At 67.8% G+C, this 26,492-nt stretch overlaps 2 protein-coding genes across 2 annotated transcripts; one reads left to right on the forward strand and one right to left on the reverse strand.

The window, feature by feature from the left end:
* The first annotated feature begins 3,416 nt into the window (after window positions 1–3,416).
* On the forward strand, window positions 3,417–17,924 carry LAMB3 (laminin subunit beta 3). Its single transcript, XM_056125817.1, has 23 exons — window positions 3,417–3,521; window positions 4,369–4,422; window positions 4,732–4,886; window positions 8,198–8,312; window positions 8,431–8,504; window positions 8,717–8,908; window positions 9,545–9,608; window positions 9,712–9,905; window positions 10,177–10,297; window positions 10,664–10,852; window positions 11,026–11,181; window positions 11,310–11,506; window positions 11,640–11,751; window positions 12,067–12,445; window positions 13,516–13,676; window positions 13,828–14,048; window positions 14,281–14,478; window positions 14,872–15,016; window positions 15,581–15,788; window positions 15,946–16,087; window positions 16,208–16,384; window positions 16,710–16,863; window positions 17,721–17,924. The coding sequence occupies exons 2-23, from the start codon at window positions 4,383–4,385 to the stop codon at window positions 17,855–17,857; spliced, it is 3,531 nt and encodes a 1,176-aa protein (XP_055981792.1). The 5' UTR covers window positions 3,417–3,521; window positions 4,369–4,382; the 3' UTR covers window positions 17,858–17,924.
* Window positions 17,925–19,439: 1,515 nt separating this feature from the next.
* Window positions 19,440–25,923, reverse strand: CAMK1G (calcium/calmodulin dependent protein kinase IG). Its single transcript, XM_056125479.1, has 12 exons — window positions 25,809–25,923; window positions 24,564–24,693; window positions 24,315–24,443; window positions 23,608–23,682; window positions 23,399–23,537; window positions 23,069–23,192; window positions 22,625–22,700; window positions 21,878–21,990; window positions 21,478–21,556; window positions 20,694–20,781; window positions 19,754–20,214; window positions 19,440–19,538 (listed from the first exon to the last, which is right to left on the reverse strand). The coding sequence occupies exons 1-12, from the start codon at window positions 25,858–25,860 to the stop codon at window positions 19,454–19,456; spliced, it is 1,551 nt and encodes a 516-aa protein (XP_055981454.1). The 5' UTR covers window positions 25,861–25,923; the 3' UTR covers window positions 19,440–19,453.
* Between the last annotated feature and the right edge of the window lie 569 nt (window positions 25,924–26,492).

Raw genomic sequence — 26,492 nt, forward strand, 5'->3', positions numbered from 1 at the left:
ATCCAAAGTCCCACAGTCACACAGTCCTACAGACCCACAGTCTCACAGACCCACAGACCAAGAAACCCAGAGTCACACAGTGCTGAAGTCCCCACAGACCCACAGTCCCACAGTCCCACAGTCCTACAGACCCACAGACCCACAGTTTCACAGTCTTACAGACCCACTGACCCACAGTCCCACAGTCCCAGAGACCCACAGTCCCAAAGTTCCAGAGACCCAGAGTCCCACAGTCACACAGTCCTACAGACCCATAGTCCTACAGACCCACAGTTCCACAGTCCTACAGACCCACAGACCCAAAGTCCCACAGTCACACACAGTCCCCACAGACCCACAGTTTCACAGTCTTACAGACCCACTGACCCACAGTCCCACAGACCCACAGTCCCAAAGTCCCAGAGATCCAAAGTCCCACAAACCCAAAGACCCACACTTCCATAGTCCCACAGTCCTACAGACCCACAGACCCACAGTCCCACAGTCCCACAGACCCACAGTCCCAAAGTCCCAGAGACCCAAAGTCTCACAGTCACACAGTCCCACAGACCCACAGTCCTACAGACCCACAGTCCCACAGTCCTACAGAACCACAGACCCACAGTCCCACAGTCACACAGTCACACAGACCCAGAGTCCCAAAGTCCCAGAGACCCACAGTCCCACAGACCCACATTCCCACAAACCCACAGTCCCACAGTCTCACAGTCCAACAGACCCACAGCTCCAAAGTCCCACAGACACACAGACCCACAGTTCCATATACCTACAGTCTCACAGTCCCACAGAACCAGAGACCCACAGTCCACTTATCCACAGTCCCACATACCCATAGTCTCACAGTGCCACATAACCACAGACCCACAGTCCCACAGTCCCATAATCCACAATCCCGCAGTCCCACAGTCGCACCGTCCCACAGTCCCACAGACCCACAGTGAAAAAGTCCCACATTCCACAATCTCATATACCCACAGTCCTACAGTCCCACAGTCCCACAGACCCACAGACCCTCATCGCCCCCACAGGCCCTTGCAAGTCCCCACAAGCCCCATCCGTCTCCCTAACCTGTCTGGTTTCTTTGGGGAGTGGGGTGAGATGGGGTGGGTCTGCAGCTCTGAGGGGCTGGGTCGAGGCCAGCCTGTGCCTGAGGTTCCTGTCTGACCTCAGACCCCTTCCTGGCACTGCTGTCTGCCCTCTGGGTCCTCCAGAGGTGCAGTAAGTGGACCTGGTTCCCAGAACCTGACCCAGGAGCCCGTGGCTACGGCAGGGTTGCTGAGGTGGTGGCGGGGCGTGGCCAGCCCGTCTGGCCAAGCCGGGTGAAGGTTGGGGATGGGGGAAGGCATGCCAAATGTTTTCTGTTGGAGCCAGTAGACTGTGCTGACACCCTCAGCAGGACAGGGGACACTTGGGTCCCCCGTGAGCGGAGCTGCTGCCTGGGTCTGCTCCTCCCATAGAGCTGTGGGCTCCACTGCTTCTGGGGCCTTCTGGGAAGGGAAATCTGGGTGATGCCTCCCAGTCTGGGGCGTTCCAGATGCTGCCACTGCAGAGGAGGGGGTGGGACGCCTCCTGCTGTGCTCCGGCAGCCTCCAGGGCCCCAGTTTCTACCAGGAGTCTCCAAGCAGGGATCTCAGCTCAGGGTCTGTGGAGGTCCAAGCAGGCGGATGGAGGCCTGAGGAGATGCCCCCCAGGATGGGAGGGCCTGGCAGCCCCAGTTCCCTCACTGGGTCCCCTCCCCGACTGGGGCCCAGAGGCAGGAGCCCCCAAGACTGACAGCAGGTGTGTGTGTGTGTGTGTGTGTGTGTGTGTGTGTGTGTGTGTTTGTGTGTGAGTGTTAGGATCTGCTGTCCCAGCAGCGGGTGAGAGGGGTGGTCCTGCTGCCCCTGCTTTCTGGGCCTTGGGGAGACTCTAACTGACCGTGTCTGCAACGCCACGCCAGCCTGAGTCACGCACACACCCCACTTCTGGGGCCCCCGACAGGACTCAGTGTGCGTCAAGCGCCCAGGATGTGTCCCTGACTCACCAGGAAACCTACAGGGCCCTTGGAGCTGGCACCTGCGGCTGCCACACGCTGGTGTCCTGACCCCCGGTCTCTGAACCCCTGGTACCCTGGTCTCTGGCCCCTTAAGCCTCGGATCCCTTTTCTCTTGATCTCTCTCTGATCCTGAACCCCTGGTCCCCAGGCTCTGGTCCCCTGGTCCTGGTCACGACAGAGCGGTCCGGGATCGGAGGGCAGAGTGGGGGCTCTGCCGAGTACCACCCAGAGGGGGGCCCATGGCTCATCTGCCAGTGTGGCCTCAAACCTAGAGCATCAGAGTGCAGACACTGCCAGGGTGTCAATGCACAACAGGACCATGAGCAGGAGCCCGGGAGATGGGCTCGAGCGAAGGGGTTTGGTGTCTCGAGGGGTGGGGGGCAAGGACTGGGGGCTAGAACACGTGTGGCTGGCGTCTGGAGGGGCGCGGCTGAGGTTCCTAATGAGTCTGGGAGAAACCTGATGGCCCTTGGCTGAGCGCCACAGTCAGTGTCGAGCTGAGGCCTGAGGGGCAGGTGGGCCCAGGGAGGGTGCAGAGCAGGGGGCTCACAGGCCCTGCCCCCCTGCCCACCTCTGTCCCTCCTGCGGGCCCCTCGTGCTCCCATCTGGGTGGGCCCCGGTTGGGTGGGGCGGGGATGCTGCCACACTGCCCTGTGCCCGGTGCTGGGGACGCCAGGGCCAGGAGGGCCAGCCTGGAGCTGGGACTGCCGCAGGGGGGACTTCCCGTTCCCTGAGGGGATTGGGGTGGTGGGCTCAGTCTGGAGTTGGGGACACCCTGGTGGGCACCACTGGGGGTCTCAGGGCCCTGGGGGGACAGCAATTAGAGGTTGATCTCGAGGGACTGTGGTGGGAACAGGCCTTCCCCACGCCCCCGTCCCCCCTCCCCCCAGATCCCCACACTGGCTCCTGAAGGTTCTTCTAGGGGTGCAGTCTCTCTCTGGATCTCTCCAGATTGTTCCGGAAGCCCAGCTCCTTGCCGGGGGTGCTGCCCTCCCCATCTGGCTGCGGTCAGGCCTTCCTCGGGCCCTGCAGACACACATTCCTGCCGGCGGGCGCTGACTCACAGGCCTTCACCTGCCCGCAGCCTCCTGACACCCCCTCCTGCCGCCCGTGGCCTCTTCCTGGTGAGGTGGCCTGGCCCCGCCTGCGCCCACAGGCCTCCACACGAGGGGCTTTCCAGCCCAGACTCCAGCTGTGTCCGCTGGACCTCGCCCTGATCCTCTTTGCTGGGGACCCCCACCCCCACTGCCAGGGCTGGCTCCAGCCTGCAGCTCTGCAGCGCCGGCCCCTCCTGCAGGCTGCCTGAGCTCACCGGGCCGGGCGGTGGGGGGGCATCCTGTCTGGGGTGGGGTGCAGTGGCGCCTTGGGTGTGCCCCTGGATTCCTGGCCCGCCCCGCCTGGGAGACGCCCAGCGGGATCCCAGGTGAGCCGTGCTTAAAGGCAGAGTGGAGCCTGCAGCCCAGGGGAGGAGCCGGGCAGGAGTCAGGTAAGGACCCGGCTGGGGCTACGTCCCGGGGGGCCCGGTCCCAGCCCTCCGCTCTCTCCCCCGGCTTTCCTCGAGTGGACTGCCGCTGAGAGGCAGTTCCCTGGGGGGAGGTGGGTTCAGGTGTGCGGCCAGCACTGCCGGGGCAGGACGGGCAGCAGGCGGGGCACAGACTGCCTACAGGGCTGCGTGTGCCCGTGGGGCAGGGCTGTGGGCCTGGGGTTGAGGAAGCTCAGGCCCGCTGTGCCCTGGCAGTGCACATGGTTGTCTTGGGCAGGGCTCCCCACAGAAGAATGTCTTTCTTCTTATTGTTGTTCGGGGGGTTCTGAGGGATGCCGAGTGGGCCCAGGGCCCTCCTGGAAGCTCAAGCTCAGGGCAGAACCTCGAATCAGGTGTCGAGCTGGGTTCGCAGTGCACAAAGCTCCGGGCCCCTGCTCGGGGCTCTCCAGCCCTGTTTGACTGTTTTGTGACGCTTTGGAGGCCCCCATGGTGTGCAGCAGGCCAGGCTCAGTCGGCCTGGTAGGTCAGTACTTGGCCCTCAGGTGCTGGGGGCTGCTAGGGCCAGTCAGGGGTGCTTGGGGCTCCCCCACTTCTGACACTTGATAACCTGGAGCTGGGTGCGACATCCACGTCACAGTCTCTGGGCTCTCTTGGGGCTGTGGCTAGTCCTAAGAGGGCCCAGGCAGGCCCGTCTCCCTCCCCTGCAGGGCTTCCCCAGTGTCCTGCAGGGATCAGAGGACAGAGCCAGCACAGCCTTTCCGGGGGTCCAGGCAGGGACCCTGGCACCTGCCGGCTGGAGCAGGGTTGGCTCCTGCATGTTTCATGTGACTGGGTCACTCTGTCCTCTTAGGTGATGTCCACCGGATGGAGCTCAGGATGAGGCCGTTTCTCCTGCTGTGCCTGTGTGAGTGTCCCCAGCCCTCCCTGGGGGACAACTGTGCAGCCCCCCAGAGGCACCAGGGGGCCCCCTGTCCCTGCCCGAACTCTGTGGCCACCTTGCCTTTGACGTGAGGTCTAGGCCCCAAGATTGGTAGGCAGGGGTGGAAATCAGTGTGGGGCCATGCCCTAGACCTGCGGACCCCTTTGCGCCCTGGTTCTCAGGGTGCACCCCCAGAACCTGCCATCCTCCCCCCCCCCCCAAGAGGGGTGACGAGGGAGTGATCGGGCCTGGCCCAAGCTCTGAGCTGTGTCCTGACTGGCCCCATGATTCCAGTGCTCCCCAGTGCCCGGGCCACGCAGCAGGCTTGCTCGCGTGGGGCCTGCTACCCACCCGCTGGGGACCTGCTGGTCGGCAGGACGCGCCTCCTCCATGCCTCGTCCACCTGCGGCCTGAGCAAGCCAGAGACCTACTGCACCCGGTACAGCGAGGTACGCCGGGCTCCCGCGAGAGAGCTCACCCCGGGCAGGCCTCTCCTGTACCCGGAGGCACGAGAGCTTCGTGGGTAAGGCTGTGGGACACAGGCCGCCGTGCTGGTTGGGGTCCAGCCTTGGTGCTATGAAGGTGCTGTACCTACTCAGGGTCTGCCCCTCTGCCGGCCGGCCACAAACAAGCTGCTGAAGGTTCCGGATCTCAGCATCGATTTCTGGGCGGCTGTGGGGCCTGAACCTGGGGTGCCTTGGGAGGTGTGTCTGTGTGAGGACCGTGGGAATTTGGGCTCCAGCAAGTCTGGCCGAGTCCTGCCTGGCACTTGGGGCGTTTCACTGCTCAGTGCGGGCAGAAGCCACCGCGGGTCAGCTGCCGGGGCAGGGGCTGGGCTCTGCAACCCTGTCTGCCCCCTAATCCTTACTGACCGTCCTCACCCTCCCTTTCTGGGGGCCTGGCATTCCCAGCCGCTCTAATGACAGCCCTGGGTACACTAGGGTGGAGCTGTGCCCGCTGAGCGGCCCCTGCCTCTGCAGTCGGGCTGATGTGCAGGGGAAGGGCACCGGGGCCCACCTGCCAGCAGGGGGGCGGTGCAAAACACCCAGCTGTGGAGGTTGTGCAGAGCCCCCAAGCAGACCCCGAGGGGCTGCCAGAACGAGAGGGGGCGGCGGGCGAGGTGCGGATGCGGCGGGTGGGCTTCGTGTGGGCATCCCCGGATGGGCCGGGCGTGCGGGAGGTCCGGGCGCCACTGCACGCCCCGCTGGCTGCTAGCCTGCCCGACCCTGGACGCCCCGGCGGGTCTTCAGACCTGGGGCGCCGGCTCGCCGAGGCTCGGGCTGCCCCGGGGAAGGGAGAAGCCCCGCCAAGGGCCGAGCTGTCCCACCACGACAGGACGAGGACGCGCAGGCCGAGGGGGGTGCGTGCGCAGTGCAGGGGGGGTTGCTGGGCCTCTGGGGTCCGCGAGCGGCCTCGGGGGCAGACGTGGGCGACGCGGTCGCACTCGGACCCGGGGCCTGCAGATGAGAGGGGTCTGCGGCCAGTGCCTCGGCCACCTCGGAGCGGGGCGTGCTACGGAGCCGAGCGGACCGAGGGGGACGGAGCGGGGCTGAGCCGAGCCGAACGGGGCCGAGTCTGGCCGAACGGGGCCGAGCGGGGCCGAGCCGAGCCGAACGGGGCCGAGCGGGGCCGAGCGGGGCCGAGCGGGGCGGGGCCGAGCGGGGCTGAGCGGGGCGGGGCTGAGCGGGGCGGGGCGAGGCCGAGCGGGGCGGGGCCGAGCGGGGCGGGGCCGAGTGGGACCGAGCGGGGCGGGGCCGAGCCGAGCCGAGTCGAGCGGGGCCGAGCCGAGCGGGGCCGAGCCGAGCGGGGCCGAGCCGAGCGGGGCCGAGCCGAGCGGGGCCGAGCCGAGCGGGACCGAGCCGAGCGGGGCCGAGCCGAGCCGAGCCGAGCCGAGCCGAGCCGAGCCTCTCCGCGGCCCGGCGGGGAGGGCGCGCTCCGGCCCCGCCTCGGCGCGCTGGCGGGCGCGCGGGCAGCTCTTCTCCCGGGCCTGGCCGGCAGCCACGACCTTGGCCATGGCTCCTGGCTCGACGCGGGCGTCCCGGCGCGCTCACGGAAGTAACGGGCAGCCAGGCCGGCGCCGCCTTCCCGCGTCCCCGCGATTCGCCGGGCGCCGCAGAGCGCTGGCCCCGCTCTGCTCCAGCTGCGCCGCTGCCCGCCCCGCCCCGGGAGGGCCGGAGCTTTGGAAAGCCCCGGGTCGGGGTCGGGAGCAGACTTTGGGGAGTGAGAGCAGGCCCGCCCAGCCTGCCAGAAGGGGCCCTGGGCACCGAGCTCCAGGCTCCTTCCGGCCCGGTACCGGGAGATACTCGGGTACCACCTGAGCGGATGGGCCCCTGCTGACACCACCCGTGTGGCACACACGGCACATCCATACGCATGACCCACACACTACACCCTCCATGCACGCGTGCACATGTATCCGTACACACCACCTACACATTACATACATGTGCACACAAACGCACACTGCAACCACACGGTACACACATAGGCACACCAACACACATACGTTCACACACAATGCACCCACGTGATACATGTACACAACCGACCCACAGGCATTCACATATAATGCACCCACACGGCACACGTGCGCACACAGACTCATGCATCCACATACAATGCACCCACATGGTATACACATGTACATGCTGACTCACCAGCATCCACATACAATGCACACATGGCAAACACGCACACACGGACTCACATGCATCCACATACAATGCACCCTCACGCCACACACCTATGCGCACAGACTCACATGCATTCACATGCGATGTAACCACACAGACTGCACGTGAGGCCACACACGCACACACAACACACAACACACACACGTATCCCCCAGTTCACTCAGGAGGCCAGTCCCTGTGGGTCACTGTGGCCAGGCCCCTGTCGTGCTTCCAGGAACATTTGCCGGAGTGCCGGGTGGCGCAGGCAGAGCCTGGGGCTGGCAGTGCCAGAGCCGGATCTGGAAGCAGAGCCCAGCTGCGGCGTTGCCTAAAGAGGCCACCGCAGTCTGGCACCGAGACAGCTGCAGGATCCCTGTCACAGGCGGGGAGTCAGGAAGCAGCCCTCTTCCGAGTGCTCTTGGCTCGGCCGCTCAGTCACCTGCTGGGAAAGAGTCCAGGACGTGGGGAGAGGGAGCCACACACACGCACGCGCGCACACACACACACACACACACACACAATGAAAGGGAGAGTTAGAGGGACGAAGTAACAGAGACACACAGCTGGAACAAGAGATAGAGACAGGAATAGAGTCACAAGACGGCACATGCGTTCATGCATATGCACACGCAGGCAGCACACTCATGCACTTGGGATCGTGTGTGCAACATGTCTTGTTGTGTGCATGCAGTCACACACACACCTTTCGCAGACACACTTGCATGTGCTATCTGTGCATGCGAGCAATGCAGGTGTGTGCCCTTGCACTCATGTTACCATGGAGGTGTGTGCTGCGTGCACAAGCGTGCTTTGGACCCGTCTGGGGGTGTAGCCTCTCTGTTTCGCTGGGGGTCTCCTTCGCAGACCAGGGCAGGGTGGCTTCTGGGGGGCTGGTCCTCTCCTGGTCCAGGCCCTGGGAAAGAGCTCTGGGTCCCTCCCTCCAGACTGCCCTTGTCCTGCTTATTCTGGGGTCACGGTTGCCCTCTTCGGGTGGGGTTGCTGAGTGGAGCGGGGCCCCCCTCCCCACCCCGGTCCCCCTTCCCTGCGCGCCGCCGACTGGCCCTGCCTGTCTCTCTCTTGCCCCCTAGTGGCAGATGAAATGCTGCAAGTGCGACTCCAGGCTGCCCCACGGCTACAACAGTCACCGCGTGGAGAATGTGGCTGTGTCCTCCGGCCCCGGACGCTGGTGGCAGTCCCAGAATGGTGAGGCCGGCCCCCAGGGTCTCTCGTCCAACGGGTCAGGCGGGCCCTCGGCCCCAGCACCCTGCGGAGGGGCCGAGCCAGGGCGTCCTGAATGTCACCTCTGCCTGTTCCCCCGCAGATGTGAGTCCCGTCTCGCTGCAGCTGGACCTGGGCGAGAAGCTGCAGCTGCATAACATTGGGATGCACTTCAAGGTGACGGCCAGCGGGGGGCGCCCTACCTCTGCACCCGTCCCCGCCCTTCCGCCCCGCTGGCTGGTGTGGGGACCCCTGTGGGGGCGCGCGGGGTGGGGGGGAGGCGCAGAGCCCAGGGTCCTGGAGGTCCGGAATGCAGGGCCACGCTTCCTGCCTCCTTCCTGGGACCGGGCGGGTGCCGCCTGCTCCAGCTCGCCTCCCTCTCCCCGCAGGGGCCGCGGCCAGCTGGGCTGCTGATCGAGCGCTCCTCGGACTTCGGCCGGACGTGGCGGGTGTACCAGTACCTCGCAGCCGACTGTGCCGCCGCCTTTCCGCGAGTGCGCCAGGGCCGGCCGCAGAGCTGGGGCGATGCACGGTGCCAGGCGCTGCCCCCTCTGCCCCCCGGGCGCCCCGACATGGGGCAGGTAGGTGGGTGTGGTCCTTCACACGTCTCCCACCAGATTCCCAAGGGGAGGCAGTGGGGGGGCAGCACCTGGCACCCTGGGAACGAGGGGACGAGCGCCTGTTGGTTCCCGCTCGGGACAGGGCTGCCTGCTTTCAGTGCAGGGCTGCAAAGTCCGGCACGCACAGGCACACGTATATGCACGCACACACGCGTGAACACACGCACACACGTGCACACAAGTACAACACACGTGCATGTACACATGCACTCATGTGTATACACACTACTGCCACGCACATATACCTGCACACATGAACACATAGACACACACGTGCACACAGCACAACTGTGTAGGCGTGTACGTGTGCACACATGCATACACGCTACTGCAACAGATAAGTGCACATGCATGCGTACATATGTGCAACACACAACACCCACATAATGCACACACATACACACATGAGGGCAACACACACGCGTGCAACACAGGCACACACGTGCAACCACACATGCGCACATCACAGCAGTGTCTGTGAACAGGCTCCTCTGGGCTGGGAGCGTGGGCCCACCCACCACCCACAGGCCCTCTTCCGGGGTGAGCCTGGGCCTCCTGGCTGGCTGGTGCCACACTGCGACTCCCTCTCACCCCCAGGTCCAGCTCAACCTCCTGGACTTGGCCGCTGGGATCCCTGTGACACAGAGTCAGAAGCTGCGTGGTGAGTGAGGCCGCCTGCCCACCCGACCGGGGCTCTTGCGAGGTGGCGGGGCTGGGGTGCGGGGGGCGGCCTACCACCCACTGACGCCCTCCTCTGTCCTCAGAGCTGGGTGCCATCACCAACCTGAGGGTGAACTTCACCAAGCTGGCCCCAGCGCCCCAGCACGGCTACCACCCCCCCAGCACCTACTTCGCCCTGTCCCAGCTGCGCCTGCAGGGCACCTGCTTCTGCCACGGCCACGCAGACCGCTGTGCGGCCCCGCCCGCTGCCCCTGCTGGCCCGTCCAGCGCCGTGCAGGTGACAGGCCGGGGGACACGGGGGGCAGGCTGCTGGGGGCGGGGGCAGTGCAGGGTGCTGACACACGGACGGGCCACACAGACGCAGCACAAACACAGCACACAGCACACAGACACACATGGACACTCAGACACACACAGAAACAGACACACACAGCACAGACACACAGACACACACAGAAACACAGACACTGCCCGTGATCCCCAGGACACACAGGCAGCAGCAGCTGGGGGGTGGGAGCTGGGGGACGCCTGACCCGTGGCCCTTGCAGGTGCACGGCGTGTGTGTCTGCCAGCACCACACGGCTGGGCCCCACTGTGAGCGCTGCGCACCTCTGTACAACAATCGGCCCTGGAACCCCGCTGAGGACCGGGACCCCCACGAGTGCCAGAGTGAGTCGAGCCCTGATGCAGGGCTGCCCCTGCCCGCACCTCTGTCCCCGGCCGCCCCGTCTCCGCCTCCTGTGCCCCACCCCCGTCCCGCCACTGCCCTCCCTCCTCCCTCCTCCCTCCTGTCTTCTGTTCCCTGCCCTCCACCCGTGCCCCATCGTCCTCTGTCCCCCGTCTTCCCGCGCGCCTCCCCCAGCCGTGCCCTGGACGCCCCCTGCCTGTGGGGGACTGTTTGTGCTCCCACGTTCGCAGTCCTGCCATGACTCTCGCTGTGGGGGTGGGTCCGGACCCATTGGGGCCCTCTGTGGGAGTGGGGGCCGGGGTCCCCACTGCGGACGGCGGCTGGTCCTCAGCCCCCGCCTCTCGCAGGGTGTGAGTGCCATGGGCATGCAGAGAGCTGTCACTTTGACCCGGATGTGTTCGCTGCCAGCGGCGGCACCGAGGGGGGCGTGTGCGACAACTGTGACCACCACACCGAGGGTCGCCACTGCGAGCGCTGCCAGCTGCACTTCTTCAGGAACCGGCGCCCCGGCGCACCCCCCCAGGAGGCCTGCATCCGTGAGTGGGTGCAGGGAGGGTCGGGGCCGGCACCCGTGGGCGGGCGAGGGACCTGGCACGGGGCAGCCTGGGCTCTGGGTCTCCTCCGTGGGGTGCTGGGGAAGTGTGGCCCCTCACCCGCCCCGCCTGGCAGGGAGCTCAGGCTCTGTCTTTCCTCTCCGCCCCGTCCCCAGCCTGCGAGTGTGACCCCGATGGAGCCGTGCCGGGGGCGCCCTGTGACCCCCTGACAGGCCACTGCGTGTGCAAGGAGCATGTGCAGGGAGAACGCTGCCACCAGTGCCGGCCCGGCTTCACCGGGCTCAGCGGCTCCGACCCGCGCGGCTGCCGGCGTGAGTGGGCTGGGCTGGGGGCCAGGAGGGGCTGCGGGGCCCCGGGCACGGCGCCGGGACAGTGCTGGGGTCTGGCTCCCTGGGCAGGGGCGTGGGGTCCCCTGCTCAGCAGCCCTCCCGCCCTCCAGCCTGTGACTGTGACCCCCTGGGCTCCCGGCGGGATCTGCCGTGTGACGAGGAGAGTGGGCACTGCCTGTGCCTCCCCCACGTGCTGGGCCCCCGCTGTGACCAGTGTGCCCCCAACCACTGGAAGCTGGCCAGCGGCCAGGGCTGTGAGCCATGCGCCTGTGACCCCCAGCACTCCCTGAGCGCCCAGTGCCACCAGGTCAGTGCCCCCCCGGGCCACCGCAGCCAGGCTGGTGCTCTGACTGTGCCCTCACGGGTCCCCACGTGTCCCCTCGCTGCTTCCGGGCCTTCTGGGTTGGTCTGGGCGCTGCTCAGGCGCCCTCCGGCCTCAGTTCACAGGACAGTGTCCCTGTCGCGAGGGCTTTGAGGGCCGGACGTGCAGTGCTGTGGCTGCTCGCCAGTGTCCAGACCGGACCTACGGGGATGTGGCCTCCGGGTGCCGAGGTGGGTGCTCCCCAGTGGGTGCGGGCGGGGCTGCTGGGTAGCTCGTGGTGGGGCCCAAGCTCAGCCACCCCCGGTCCAGGCTGTGGCCCCGCGTCTCTGTGCCCTGTCCCCACATGGCCACTTGCGGTCCGGACCCCCGGAGGTCTTCTCTGGTCCAGCCCGGGCATGGGAGGAGGAGGCTGAGGCCAGGGAGCCGGGATGCTGGAACACACAGTGCCGGCAGCACCTGCCCCCAGGGCGACACGGGCCCTCCCTGTGTTTGGACCTGTGTGTGCCCCGGCCACCCTGACCTAGCCCTGTCTTTTTGTCGCCCAGACTGTCAGTGTGACTTCAGGGCCACCGAGGGCCCTGGGTGTGACAAGGCCTCGGGCCGCTGCTTGTGCCGCCCGGGTGTGACTGGGCCCCGCTGTGACCAATGTGAGCGTGGCCACTGCGACGGCTTCCCGGGCTGCCCGGCCTGCCACCCCTGCTTCCACACCCACGACGCTGAGCTGCAGGCCCAGGCCTGGCGACTCGGTGGCCTCCGCAATGCCACGGCCAGCCTGGGCGCTGGCTCGGGCCCGGGGGACCGTGGCCTGGCCGCCCGCCTCCAGGCTGCCCAGAGCCAGATGGAGCAGCTGCAGATCACGCTGGGCCGCGCCAGCGTCACCGAGCAGGAGGTGACCCAGCTGGCTGGCACCGTCTTCACCCTCAGGTACCCCCGCGTGCCGGGGCTGCGGCTCAGTGCTGCGTCCTGCCAGTGGCCGTGGCTGCCCGGCAGGTGTCAGACAGGTCCCTGGGGAGGGGCCTCGCAGGCCACAGGACACCCTCTGAACTCCACGGCCCGGACCCCCACCCCCCACTCATGGGACTCCACCCAGCAGCCCAGAGGGTGGAGATGAGTCTGCACCCGGCTTTCGGGGGCCTGGGCTGGGCTGGGCCCTAGGCTCAGGGAGTCACGGGATGCAGGGGACAGGCAGTGGGGACGGACAGACAGGGGGACAGACAGTGGGGACGGGACGGACAGAGAGGGAGACAGACAGTGGGGACAGACAGACAGCTGGGATGGACAGATGGGAGGACAGACAGACGGGGAAAGACAGACAGGGGGACAGACAGTGGGGACGACAGTCAGAGGGACAGACAGGGGAACAGACAGGCAGGGGAATGGACAGACAGCTGGGATGGACAGACAGCTGGGACGGACACACAGGGGGACGGACAGATGGGAGGACAGACAGACAGGGGGACAGACAGTGGGGACGGACAGACAGGGGGACAGACAGACAGGGGGACAGACAGATAGCGGGACAGACAGACAGGGGGGATGGACAGATGGGAGGACAGACAGACGGGGAAAGACAGACAGGGGGACAGACAGTGGGGACGACAGTCAGAGGGACAGACAGGGGAACAGACAGGCGGGGGAATGGACAGACAGCTGGGATGGACAGACAGCTGGAACGGACACACAGGGGGACGGACAGATGGGAGGACAGACAGACAGGGGGACAGACAGTGGGGACGGACAGACGGGGACAGACAGACAGGGGGACAGATAGATAGCGGGACAGACAGACAGGGGGGATGGACAGATGGGAGGACAGACAGACTGTGGGACAGACAGCTGGGATGGACAGACAGGGGTACAGACAGACGGGGGCAGACTGGGGCGCAGTGGGCAGGAAGCAGCCCCCAGCCCTCAGGCGAGGCTGAGTCAGTGGGAAGTCAGGGGGCGTCCTTCTGTGTGTGGCTGACGGGGTCCCGGGCCCCCGCCTGTCTCAGGGAGACCCTGCAGGCCCTGCGGCTGGAAGCCCCCCTGGAAGAGGAGAGCCTGGGTCTGCGGGGCCGGCTGGAGGGCCTGGACGGCAGCTTCCACAGCCTCCTCCGCCTCTACCAGGACAAGCGGCAGCAGCTCGAGCGGCTCAGCAGCGGTGACCCCTCCGGTAAGGGACCACCAGCACCTGGTCCGCAGACCCCCCTCGCTTATCTGTCCCCACTGTCTGTCTGTCTGTCCCCCTGTCTGTCTGTGCCTCTGTCTCCCTGTTCCCGCGCCCCCACCTCCCATCTCCCGTGCCCCCTTCCCCTCTCTCCCAGGTGCCCTCCGTGTGCTGGCCGGGGCTCGTGCCCGCTCCGCGCAGGCCGCCGAGCGGGTGGCGGACAGCTCCCTCCAGCTGCTGCGCGTCAGGGACAGCCACCGGGAGGCGGAAGCGCTGCAGAGACGGGCGGGGGGTGCTGCCGGCCCTGGGGGTGCCCAGCTGGCTTCCCTGCAGCTGCAGATGGCGGCCCTGCCCAACCTCACCCCCACCATCAACCAGGTGAGGCCGCAGGTGCCCACCCTGCCTACCCTGTCCTCTTGCTCGCCCTCTCAGTCGCCCTCCTGTGCCCGGGCTTCTGCGGCCACTGGGGTCCAGCCCCCGCCTGACCCCCTCCCTCTGGCCCGCACTGTTGCCAAGGAGACTGGCTGCTGGGCCGGTTGCCAAGGAGACACAGGCTCAGGCCGCAGGCGTGGGGTCGGGCATGGATGCATCCTCGCCCCTCTCCTTGCAGCTCTGTGGGGGCTCGAGGCAGACGGCCTGTACCCCCGGGGCATGCCCCGGCCAGCTCTGTCCCCGGGACAACGGCACAGACTGCGGCTCCCGCTGCCAGGGTGCCCTCCCCAGGGCAGGCAGTGCCTTCAGCTCGGCGACGAAGGTGGCCGCACGGCTGCAGAACCTGGACACTCAGCTCCAGCAGACGCGGCACATGGTGGGTCGGCCCGCGGGTCTGCGGGGGCTAGGTGGGGGCCGTGTGGGCACCGGGAGCACCGGGACGGGATCACGGGGGCATTGTGGGGAGTGGGAGCACCGGGATGGGAGCACAGGGGCCATGTGGGGACCGGGAGCACCGGGATGGGAGCACAGGGGCATTGTGGGGACTGGGAGCACTGGGATGGGAGCATGGGGGCTGTGTGGGGACCGGGAGCACCAGGATGGGAGCACGGGGGCTGTGTGGGGACTGGGAGCACCAGGAAGGGAGCAGGGGGGGCCATGTGGGAATCGGGAGCATCAGGACGGGAGCACAGGGGCATTGTGGGGACTGGGAGCAGGGGGGCATTGTGGGGCTCTGACTGCCCTCATGGCTGACCGGCTCTTGGGACAGATCCGGGCCACCGAGGAGGCTGCCCTGCAGGTGCAGTCAGACGCGCGGCGCCTGGAGACGCAGGTGAGCACCAGCCGTGCGCACATGGAGGAGGACTCCCGGCGAACGCAGCTGCTCATCCAGTGGGTGAGAGACTTCCTCACAGGTACGGTGGCCCGGCCTGGTGCGGCTCTCCCTGTCTCCCGTCCCTGGTGTCTCCCAGCTCCTCCTCACACTCTCACTCCCTTTGCATCCTCGAGATCGTATCCTTGAGTACTCCCTGGTAGTGCTCCCCTAGAGTCCTAATAGTGCTCCCCAGTGAGTTCCCTCCTAGACTCTCCCGGACAGTGCTGAAAGGGCTCCCTCATCAGTGCCGTCCTGGAGGTGCTCTCTGAGGTGGGCGCCCCTCCAGGGGGAAGCTCTTCGGGACAAGCGTCCTTCCCGCCTGGCTGGGGAGGCCGGTGGTGGGCGGAGGGGTGGTGGTCTCACGGGTCCGAACACGGCGTGGCCCTTGAGCAGTGCAGGACTCGGTCCCCGTGCCTGTGGGTGGGCAGGAGGGCTGTGCTGTGGGGGCGGCCTGGGGCAGCGCCTGCTCGGAGCTTCTCACTCCCCTGCTCCGTGCGGCAGCTTCATCCCAAGTGCAGCCCACAGGGGCCCCCTCAGGCCCCCGAGGTCCGCGGGAGGGACGGGGGGTGCGGCCTGGGCTGCCCACCGTGGCTCTGCCTTCCAGACCCCGCCACGGACGCAGGCAGCATCGCGCGGGTGAGCGGGGCCGTGTTGGCTTTGCGGCTGCCACCTGCCCTGACCGCCGTGCGGCAGAAGATGGAGGAGGTGCGGGCCCTGGCGGCCCGGCTCCCCGACGTGGGCCTGGTGCTGGCGCAGACCCAGCGGGACATCGAGCGAGCGCGCAGGCTGCAGGCGGAGGCGGAGCAGGCCAGGTCGCCGCAGGGCCCGGGGTGTGGGGGGCAAACGCGGAGGGGAGGGGAGGGGGCTGCGCCATCGGGGATGGTCCTCATGCCGGGGGCGCAGCGTGGGGCGAGGAGCTGGGGCGGGGGTTCCTGTTGGGTGCTGCCCCTCACGGGCCTTTGCTCCCAGGGGCCGGGCCCAGGCCGTGGAGGGACGGGTGGCGGACGTGCAGGGCAGCCTGCGGCAGGGTGGTGTGGCGCTGCAGGAGGCGCAGGAGAGCATGCGGGGCACCAGCCGCTACCTGGGGCTCCTGCAGGAGCGAGTGGCCGAGGTGAGCGGCTGGGCGGCAGAGGGGGGTGGCGGGCCCCGCGCGGGAGCCGGCCCGTGGCCGCAGGAAGGCCCAGCTCTGGCGGACTGTGGTGCCAGGCTGGTGTCCACGGGCTCTTCCCAGGTCCAGCAGGTGCTGGGTCCAGCGGGACGGCAGGTGACAGGCATGGCGGAGCAGCTGAGAAGCTTCCGGGCACAGCTGGAGGAGCTGGGCCACCAGGCCGGGGAGCAGCGGGCCGGGGCGGCCGGGGCTCAGCAGCTTGCCGCGGAGGCCAGGCAGCGGGCCCTGGACGCCCAGGAGGTAGGGCGGTGGCAGGCCTGTGGGGGTGGGGAGGGCATGTCTGCTCCCCGAGGCGCAGGGCAGCAGGGGAGCTGGCGAGGCGCCTGCCCGGGGCCAGGCAGTGAGGACAGGGCGGGCACCAGTGCCTTCCCGGCCCGGCTCGGCCAGCTCCGCCCCTGCAGGCCCGCGATCTTGTCAGGGCCGGCCTGGGCACAGGCTCAGCGAGGTGGAGCCCAGAGGCAGGGCTGGACCCGAGATTCGCCCAGCTGCCTGCTGCTTTGGGTGAACTTGAGGTTCCTGGCACTTTCGGGCTCGATGCCGGTGACCCCAAGCGCCCCGTGCACAGGGATTCGAGAGGGTCAAGCGCAAGTATGCGGAACTGCAGGAGCGACAGGGCGGGGCCGCCCCACTGGGGGCGCAGGGAAGCCGGATCCTGAGCGTGAAGATGGAGGCTGAGGAGCTCTTCGGGGAGACGGTGGAGATGATGGAGCGGATGCGAGGTGAGGCCGGGCCTCTGGGGCTTTCGGCACGGGACCGAGCAAACGGCTGCGCTGGGCCGTCCTGCTACCCGAGTGTGGGCAGGGAGCACGGGAGACTGCTCTGGGGGTGGCCCCGGCTTGGAATTTGACGTCACAGGGTCCCTAACATCCCGGATCCCTACAGTCCTGAGGTCCTTCACACTTCGGGGTCCCCCACATCCTAGGTCCCCTAGTATCTGGGATCCCTGACATCTCAGAGCCCCTCATATCTGGTATCTCCAATGTTCTGGGGCACCTCTCATCCTGGGGTCCCTAAAGTTTGGGATCCTAAACATCCAGGGTCTCTAACACCCCAGGGTCCTCCATATCCTAGGGTCCCTAATCCCCCGGGGTCCCTAGCATCCTTGGCCCCAGACGCTAGGCCCCTCATGGCTCAGGGGCCCATGCTCTGATGCCCACACCTCTAGGTAGGGTGAGTGTCCGACAAAGTATGCAAGTGACCTGGGGTGATCCTGGGAGGCTGGAGAGTCAGGCAGGACCCAGGACAGGCCTGAGCGGCCACCATGTCCTGACAAGGCAGACATCGGGGTCTGACTCCGCAGGGACATCGTGATGGTGGGGGGGAGAGACCGCTCCCCAGAAGGAAGAGGGCCTCAGGGGACAGGCTCTGCCCCTAGAGGTGACCACAGTGACCCTGCACTGGCCGGCCCACAGGTGCACAGATCCTGTCCTGGACTCTGACTGCCAGGGGAGGACGAGGTTTTCTGAATCTTCCAGAGTCCTGTGGGTCCTGGGGCGGGGACAGGCTCGGGACAGCTCCAGGCGGGGGTGGGGAGACTCGGGGAGTCCCAGCTGCCCGTCTCTTTTGGCCCCGCCAGACATGGAGTCAGAGCTGCTGCGGGGCAGCCAGGCCGTCCTGCGGCGCTCGGCCGACCTGTCGGGGCTGGAGAGGCGTGTGGAGCAGCTCCGGGACCACATCAGCGGGCGCGTCCTCTACTATGCCAGCTGCAAGTGACCACGGGGACGGACGTGCCCGCGACCCCGTGGCCAGTCTCCCAGCCCCCAAGCAAGAGATGCTGTCCCAAAGAAAAGCCCAATAAAGCGCATCTGCTGTCTGTCCACAAGCGGCCCTTTGCGACTGAGTCTGCTTCCCACTGAGAGGCCAGCAGCGGCCTAGGGCCGCCCCTGCTCTGCCCACTGCCTGGTGACCATGTGCCACCCTCCCTCCGTCCTGGGAGGCTGGAGAGTCAGGCAGGACCCAGGGCAGGCCTGAGCGGCCACCACATCCTAACAAGGCAGACTCCGGGGTCTGGCTCTGCAGGGACATCGTGACGGTGGGCGGGAGGGATCAGCTCCAGCCTGGAGGAGTCAGAAGACAAGGAAAGAGCACCAGGGTCTGGCAGGTCTGTGTGCACGTGTGCCTACGTGTGTGAGTGTGTGTGGTTGCACGTTTGTGTACACACACATGTGTGCACATGTCCAGTCCACTCACATGCACTGTCTGTGGGCCATGGACATGCATGTGTCCACCATCTGCGCACGTGTGCAGACACTTCTGTGCAGCTGCACATTCATGTGTTCATGGGTCTGTGCACACACGTCTGTACACACATGAGCCTGTGCCCACACGTGTGTGTATGCGGACATGTGTGCACGTGGCTATGCTTGCATCTGTGCACATGCATCTGCAGGCACACAGATGAATCGGAGCCTTTACGTGTGTCCGCATGCATATATGTGCACGCATCTCTGTGTGCACACACACATCTTTGTGCCTCACAGGCATGTGTTCCTGCGTGCATGGATCTGCAGGAGTGAGCACATGTAGGACGGAGGAAGGGCACAGTCTGCTGCGCTGCCCCTTCTTCCCCGTGACCTCACGTCCTGCACTGCCTCCTGGACGCTGCTCTCCCATTCCTTGCGCTGCGGGCGGCCTGGCTGTCCCAGAGCTGAGAGGGTCAGGCCCAGGGACTGGGGCATGGGCTGTGCTCGCGCCTGCGACCCACAGTGCTGCTGAGGGCACATGGAGCCATCGAGGCTCCAGACGGCCCCAGGACCTCCTGCATGCGAGCCCGGGGCCTCAACCACAGCCAGGTCCCTCGTAGAGAAAATAAGTCCACTTTATTGACTGCAACACTGACTGCTGGAGGCGGAGGGTCTCACCCAGCGGGATGGGGGTGGTCAGGAGCTGGGGTGTCTTCTTGGCAGGAGGTGCTGCTGGGTGGGAGAGGGGGGTGGAGGGTCCCACAGTGCCAGGAGCTGACCTGGGTTGGGGCGGGGTCTGCGGGCAGTGCCCAAGGATGCCGGGCATGAGGCGGGTGGCAGGACGGGGCGGGCCTGGGCAGCGCTGGCTCCGTATGGCTTTGCCAACACCAGGGGCACACCGGGTTAGCCTGTGAGCTCCTCACAGCCAGAGACACTGACCTGGTGGCAGTGGCCTGGGCAGGGCAAGGGCGCAGAGTGGCGGGCTGCGGGCCGGGGCGCTGTGCGCCTTTGGCCCGAGGAGCCCCCCACACCCTCCTGCGAGAACGGAGAAGTGGCTGGTGGCCTGCAGAGGAGGGTCTGGGCAGCCCGGTCCTGGCCCCCTCGCCAGGGCTTGAGAGTCACTGCGTCACATGACCACACATACCCCCGCAGGTCCCACCCTGTAGTGGGCACCGGTCTTCACAGGCGCGGTGACCTCAGGCTTGAAGTTCCTGCAGTGGACACAGCCGTGGGGACCTGGGGGAGGCCTCCCGGGCAGCTCCTGCCTCCCCCCACCCCCCGTCCTGGGGCGCTCGCAGACTCCCCCAGCCCACGGCCCGCCAACGGGCCTCTGCGCGCGGCCGGAGGGTGCCCACCGCCCCCAGATCCGCGCAGTGGCCAGCCCGACCCCCACCCCCCACCCACTCCCGGCGGCCCCGCCACCTACTGTCTCTTGGTCCCCCGCAGGAGCGCGGGCTCCGAGCCGGCCGAGGGGCCTTTGCCGCCCAGGCCCAGGCAGCTGGCGCAGCAGCCGGGGGGCGCCGCGCCGGGGGGCGCCTGCCGCGCGGGCACCAGGCTGCTGCCCACGCGGAGCGCGCCGCTGACCAGGCGGCCCAGCGAGCGGCCGCGCGGGCGGCCCCGGCGCGGGCAGCGCGTCCGGGCCGGGGCCGAGGCCGGGGCCGGGGCCGGGGCCGGGCCGGGGCGGGCGGCGCTGCCGCGGGCCGGGGACGGCGCCCGCGTGACGGAGATCTCGGGGGAGCCGCGGCCCGGCGCGGGGAGGGCGGGGGGTCGCGCGTCCGGCGCGGGGAGGGCGGGGGGCCGCGCGTCCGGCGCGGGGAGCCCCGGGCTGTGCAGGGTCCGCTGCAGCTTCCGCATGTGGTGCACCACGGCCGCCGCGTTGAAGGCTTGCTGGGGGGCAGCGGCTCGGCTCAGGCCGGGACCCTCCGCCTGCGGCCCCGCCCCCGCGAGGCCCAGCCCGCCAGCCCCGCCCCAGCGTGGCCCCGCCCACAACCCCGCCCCGCGGCCCCGCCCGCAGACCACGCCCACTCGCGAGGCCCCGCCCACCAACCCTCGTCACAAGGCCCCGCTCACCAGCCCGCCCTTCGCGAGTCTCTGCCGGCCCCCGCGAGGCCCCGCCCACCCAGCCCCGCCCCCTCCGCGAGGCCCCGCCCCGCGAAGCCCCACCCACGCAGCCCCGCCCCTCTCGAGGCCCCACCCACCCCGCCTCGAGGCTCCGCCCACCAACCCGCCCCTCCGCGAGGCCCCGCCCACCCCAGGCCTGGTTCCAAGTTTCCGCCCACCTCGTCCCCGCCTCCACCACCACGCCCCGCCCACCAGCGCCCTGACCACGCCTCCCACATCCCTAGGCCCCGCCCTCTCCTACCTACCCTCCACTTGCTCTTGGCAAAGTTCTTCTGGATCTGGAGGCTGACGGAGGGGTAGATGTCCCTGAGCAGGGCTGTGTTTCCGTCAATCCTGCGGGGACAAGGGACAGTGGTGCTGGGTACTGGGCAGGTGGTTATCAGGACTTGGCAGCACCCGGGCTCCACTGTGGTGACACCCGAGAGTGGCCAGGAGTCGGGCTAGAGCGGGTGTGGCTGGTCCCACCCTCTGGTCATTCCCCTGAAGTGGACAGAGCAGAAGAGCCTAACGCTTTCAGGGACACAGGCCCTCAGGTCCAGGGCCACTGGGGCCCTTGTCCTCAGCTCAAGACTTTGCCACCACCTGGAAGGAAGCCTTCCCACATGCAAAGCCCACGCACCCCCTCTGCGTTCTCTGAACTCTGTGGGTGTAGGGCCTGCTCGGTGCACAGGACTCAAAGACACGCCAAGGGTGCCCCACCCACGCAGTGAGACAGTGGGAGTTCTGGGGAAAGAGGGGGGTCTGGGGCACAGGCACAGCCCTGGAGCCTGGCTCCCCCCCCCAAGTTGGAGCCAGGGCCCTGCGGGTGTGGAACGTGTCTGGCCCAATTGGGACAGGCCAAGGGCAGGGACCACCCAACCAGCCTCTGTTGGAGAGGACAGGACTGGACGCCTGGGGTGGCAGCTGGACCGTGGGTCAGTCCAGAGGAACTGGAGGCCACAGGGCCACAGAGATGGGAGTGGGGGTCATGGACTTGGAGCCCGGCATGTGCAGGGGGCTAGGGACCGGTCCTGTCCAATGCCTGCGTACCAGGGGTGCCGCAGGGCCTTGTCACACGTGTACCGCTCCTCCGGGTCCTTCTCCAGAAGGTGGCAGATGAAGTCCTTAGCTGCAGGAGCAGCAGAGAAACCCTCGAAACCACAACTCAGAGTCTCACGGAGACGTCAGGAGCCGGGGAGCAGTGTGGCCCAGCCTCCTACGGAAGCCTGCCCGGGAGGGGAGCCGCCAGCGGCCGTCCAGCCTGTCCCCTGTCCCTCTGCAGGCTGCCCCGGGCCTCACTGCCTCCTTCACTTGCTGGGTCTGCTGGATGTCAGTCAGGGCAGGGAATGGTGCTGGGCCTGCCCCGCCAGGGACGCTGGGTGAGCACTGCCCAGCTGAGCCCTCCCCCACGGTTACCCCCTGTGCTCTGGGTTCCCCAGGCCCAACTTGCCTGACTCAGAAATATCATCCCAGAAAGGCGACTCGAACTCGTAGTACCCCTCCTTGATCTTCTCAAAGAGCTTGGATTCCGTTTCCTCGTAGAAAGGGGGGTACCCACACAGCCTGCGGGGACGCCAGTACTGGCCATGTGGGCTGGGTGCTCCCTGCTTCCACGACTGGCCCTGTGGATGTAGGCATGCCGCCCCCACCCCGGCTGCCTCCCTGGCGCTGCTGTGGCTCGCGGGCACCTGTGGCCGAGAGGCCATGGGGGGCCCTGGGAGGGGGCCCTGGAACCTTGAGGGGTGCAGGCTCTGCTGTGGCACCTGCAGCAACACTCGGGCAGGCGGGCCAAGCCACGTGCGGGTGTCGCCCTTCCTTCTACCACGAGCCCCTCTGGCTGCCCGCCTGGCTCAGAGCCGCCTTGCACCTTCCCTTTGCCTTGGCCTTGTTTCCGGGGGCCGGCGGTGCCGTATGTACCAGCTCTGCCTCCCCTCTGGGGCTCTGCCCACAGGGGCTGCACCCCGGCCCCCGGAGCTACCCCACACTCTGCCCCCGCCGAGGGAGCTGTGCACGGGGTGTGGGAGTGGGGCGTGAGCGAGTCTGTCCAAATGCACGTGCTCGAGTGCGGGTGAGTGTGGGCCCGTGGCGGCCACAGGTGGCGTGTGGGGACAGCATGGGTCAGCGTGTGCACGGGGAGGATGTGCTTGCTCTTGGTGCTCACGCACGGGCACTCGGCAGGAGGGCCTGGAGCACTCACAGGATGTAGGTGATGACTCCGATGGACCAGCAGTCCACTGCTTTGCTGTAGGGCTTCTGGGCCAGCACTTCCGGGGCTGCAGGGAGCAGAGTCGTGCAAGGGTGTGGAGGGCCGGGGGCCCCACACCAGGAGACCACGGCCTGCACTTCCCCAGGGGGGCCTGGTCGCGGCTCGCAGGTGCCCAGTGGAGTTCCGGGGACCAAGGTCATGGCTGAAATGCCTAGCTGGGGGCTTCCTCCTGAGGGAGACCGTCTCCCCCAGTTAGGGCGCTGCACCCCACTTCTCCACCCAGCTGCTAGAGGCAGAGTTGGGGGAGAAGGAGGCTGGTGAAGCCGCATCTGCCTGCCTCCCTTGGCCGACCTGGGTGCTGGGGAGAGTCAGGGCAGACAGACCCTATGGCCCAGGTGCAGGTGGACCCACCGCATCCACCCCGGAGCCGCTCACCCACGTAGCCGGGGGTGCCACATGCGGTGGACATGACCCCGCTCTGCTCCATCTTGGACAGGCCGAAGTCCGTGATCATGATCCTGGAGTTCTCCTCGGGGGTGAGGTACAGCAGGTTCTCGGGCTGTGGGAGAGGTCCCTGGGGTGACCGCCAGCCCCCTCCCTGCCTCTCTGGCCCTCCCCGCCGAATGCTGATGCCTCCCCTGCTGGCCAGCCCTGGAGTGGGGGCGCCTGTCTATGTGCTGAGCCGGGAGCTCGTGAGAAGCTGCTGCCTGGCGGTGGGCCCGGAGACATCGAGACCGCGTGCGGGGCCCCGCCAGCCCCACTTGCCTTCAGGTCCCGGTGGACGATGCCATTCTCGTGCAGGTACTGGACGGCAGACAGCACCTGGCGGATCACCAGGCTGGCATCGTGCTCCGTGTACACGCCGCGCTCCAGGATGCGGTCGAAGAGCTCCCCGCCCGAGACCCTGTGGGCACACGCTGCTGGACACTCGCCCGGGACACTGGGTGGGCCTGGGGGCCCCCAGGGACACTCACAGCTGCATGACCAGGTAGTAGTGTGTGGAGCTCTCGTAGATGTCCTCCAGCGTCACGATGTTCTCGTGCTTGATCCTGGGGAAGCACGGGCAGGGACTCACAGCACACGTGCCCCACAGGGCTGGGGTACACAGGGGTAAGCACACAGGGACCCCCGAAACACAGAGCTGGGGTACACAGACACATCCAGACGGCACACAGAGCTGATGTTCTCGGAGACCCCCAGAGCACAGAGCTGGGATGCACAGGGACCCCCGCAGCACACTGAGCACATAGGGACCCCACGAGGCACACAGAGCACACCCCCTTGAGAAGGTGCTGTGCTGGAGGCCTGGGAAGGTTCCTTAAGGTGTCCCGCCCCAGATTCACCGTGGAGAGCCGTGGTTTCTCCACAGACAGAAACTTCTTCCTGCCGTCCTGCCCCTCCCGAGGGCAGCTGGCAGCACTGGGCACTGTCCCCCACGACCCCCAACTCCCTGGACTGCATCGAAGTTGATGCGCCTCCCCCCTCTGGACCCACGGAGGGGTGGGGCATGGGGGCTGAGCTCTGGCAGGCTTCTGCCCTCCTGCAGGGCTGCCCGAGTCCCAAGCCCCAGGGACTCCCAGGGGGACCAGATCGTGGAGGCTGGCGTTCCAGCCCCTCAGCACCGCTGGGGAGCTGAGCTGGGCGTGGCCCCTGCCAGGGACGCGGGGACGGGGCCCCGCACCTCCTCAGCACCGCGATCTCATTCTCCAGGTTGCTGTCACGGAAGGCCGGGGACTTCTTGATGCATTTCAGGGCGAAGAGCTTCCCAGTCACCCGCTGCCTCACCAGGAAGACCTCCGAGAAGGCCCCTCTGTGGGGACAGGGCGCTGGGGAATGCCAGGCCTTCTGGGCCGAGGGGGGGCCGGGGCGGCCCTCCACTTCGGCCCTCGCAGGCCCCCGCCCCGGCCCATGAGGCGCCCCCTTCACTCACGAGCCCAGCACCTCCATGAAGGTGAAGGTCTTGCGGATGTTGGCTGTCTGCTTCTTCCAGGACGCGCTGTCCCCCTCCCTGTCCTCCTGCCACACGGGGGCCTCCTGGGCTGGCCATTCTGGGGGCTCTGCTGGGGGACAGGAGAGCAGGACCAGGTTGAAAGCGGGTGCCAAGTCTGGACGCGGGGGAGGCAGGTGTGGCCAAGCCCGAGGCTCCCGGCCAGGGCTGCCTCCTGCGATCTCTCAGGGACCCCCACGGAGGCCAGGGTGGGAGGGGAGGCCCGTGGCCAGGGCAGAGGTCAAGGCATGGTCTGGGGGAGCCGCACAGGGAAGTTGAGCCCCCATCTCCTGCAGAGGCCCGTGTGTGCCGAGCGCCCGCTGGGGACCCAGCCCAGGACGCAGGGGCAGACTCGCCACCAGCCTGCTCCCCCCAGGCCCAGGGCATGGGGCTGGACCAGCCCTCAGCTCCAGGCAGCTGCGTGGGGGGTGGGAGGCCTCACGGCAGCCTGTCACTGCCCACAGGGTCTCTCCGCCGGGCGCCCCGGCCCGCCCACCCGCAGGGCTGCTCCAGCCCCCGCCCAGGCGGCCAGCAGGCGCTCCAGGCCCAGGACCACGGAGGAGCCTTCCTGGTGCCTGTGGGCTGCTGCAGTCCCCCCCACCCCAGGGCCTGGTGCTGTGAGTCACAGGCTCCGAGGCCGTCCTGCCGCCCACTGCAGCCTGGGGAGACCAGGTGCCACGGGCCCCACCCCCACCCACTCAGTGGCTCATTCAAGGCTCAGCTCCGCCCGCCTCGCTCCTGATGCTGAATGGGAGGCAGACGTGGATGCCGGCTCCTCAGGGGTGCTGCCGGGCACAGCAGCTCAGGGCACCACGGTCCTGGCGGCACTGACGTTACTGGTGCTAAGACGCCGCGTCCCTGCTCACGGCGGTCGCGTCCCTGCTGCTGACCTGTTGGACGTCCCTGTGCTGGGAGGGGGCCCCAGAGTCTCATCCCCATGCTGGGAGGTGGTCCCGGGGCCCAGGGTGGGTGGGAGTCTGCCTGCAGGAAGGAACGCCCTGTGCAGCTGAGGGCAAGGTCGCGGGTCTGTCCAGTGGCCCCAGCCCCCGGGGGTCACCTGTGCCCCAGCAGGGCCCCGCGAGGCAGGACCTCCTTGGCAGCCCCAGCCGTGCCAGCGGAGACACGCAGGGCCGCGCTGGGCACCTGTGCCTGCGCCCACCTGTGGGCGGCTCCAGGAGACCCTCTTACCTGCGTGGGAGTCTTCCTGGCCCCCGGGTGCCTCCTCAGGCTCCACCCTCATGGCCGTCCATAGGGGGCTGCTGGCCTCCTGCTGCCCAGCCAGGCCGCCCGCAGCTCTGCCCGGGGCCTGGCTCGGCCGTGCCAGTCACGCAGCCCTGGCTGGGCTGGTGGGCAGCGGGACCTGCAAGGGAGGGGCGTTTCAGGGACTCCAAGCCCCTCCCACCCGCGGGCAGCGCAAGAGTGGGAACCAGCCCCCTGGCCCCACTGGCCGCTGGCCGGGGTGCAACAGGGCGGTGCAAGCCCCCGAGGTCTGCGGAGGTGGCGGGCAGACAGCACCCCCTCCCCACCCAGCACGCAGGCTCCCAGGAAGCCCCAGACCCGCCTCTGCCTCCACTCACCCTGGCTCTGGGATCTGGGAGCCAGTGGGCACAGACCCTCCTCCTCGCCAGGGGCTGCCAGTGCCCAGTGCGGGGTGGGGGGCCCCTCCGGCTCCCACAGGTCTCAGCCCTGATTCTCCTATCACCGTGCAGGGAATTAAAGGGGAGGCGGCTGGACTTTTCCTCTGCAGACGGTAACCAGGCAGCCTTAAAGGGGAGGCAGCGGCTGCAGCTGGGCGCTGTGTTGCTGTGTCCTTCTCCCCGTTGGGGTCTGGGCTGCGTGTGTGGAGGGAGGGGGAGGGAGAGAGCCACTGGC

The sequence above is a fragment of the Sorex fumeus genome, unplaced genomic scaffold (assembly GCF_029834395.1).
Source record: "Sorex fumeus unplaced genomic scaffold, SorFum_2.1 ptg000006l, whole genome shotgun sequence".
In the NCBI taxonomy this organism is placed as follows: domain Eukaryota; kingdom Metazoa; phylum Chordata; class Mammalia; order Eulipotyphla; family Soricidae; genus Sorex; species Sorex fumeus.

Coding starts and splice junctions, on each gene's coding strand:
- LAMB3 (XM_056125817.1), top strand. CDS start 4,383: ATGGAGCTCAGGATGAGGCCGTTTCTCCTGCTGTGCCTGT. Junction 15,789..15,945: donor GCGGAGGCGGAGCAGGCCAG/GTCGCCGCAGGG, acceptor CTTTGCTCCCAG/GGGCCGGGCCCAGGCCGTGG. Junction 16,385..16,709: donor GGGCCCTGGACGCCCAGGAG/GTAGGGCGGTGG, acceptor CCCCGTGCACAG/GGATTCGAGAGGGTCAAGCG.
- CAMK1G (XM_056125479.1), bottom strand. CDS start 25,860: ATGAGGGTGGAGCCTGAGGAGGCACCCGGGGGCCAGGAAGACTCCCAC. Junction 24,694..25,808: donor CCAGGAAGACTCCCACGCAG/GTAAGAGGGTCT, acceptor CCTGTCCCCCAG/CAGAGCCCCCAGAATGGCCA. Junction 19,539..19,753: donor CTGCGGGGGACCAAGAGACA/GTAGGTGGCGGG, acceptor TGTCCACTGCAG/GAACTTCAAGCCTGAGGTCA.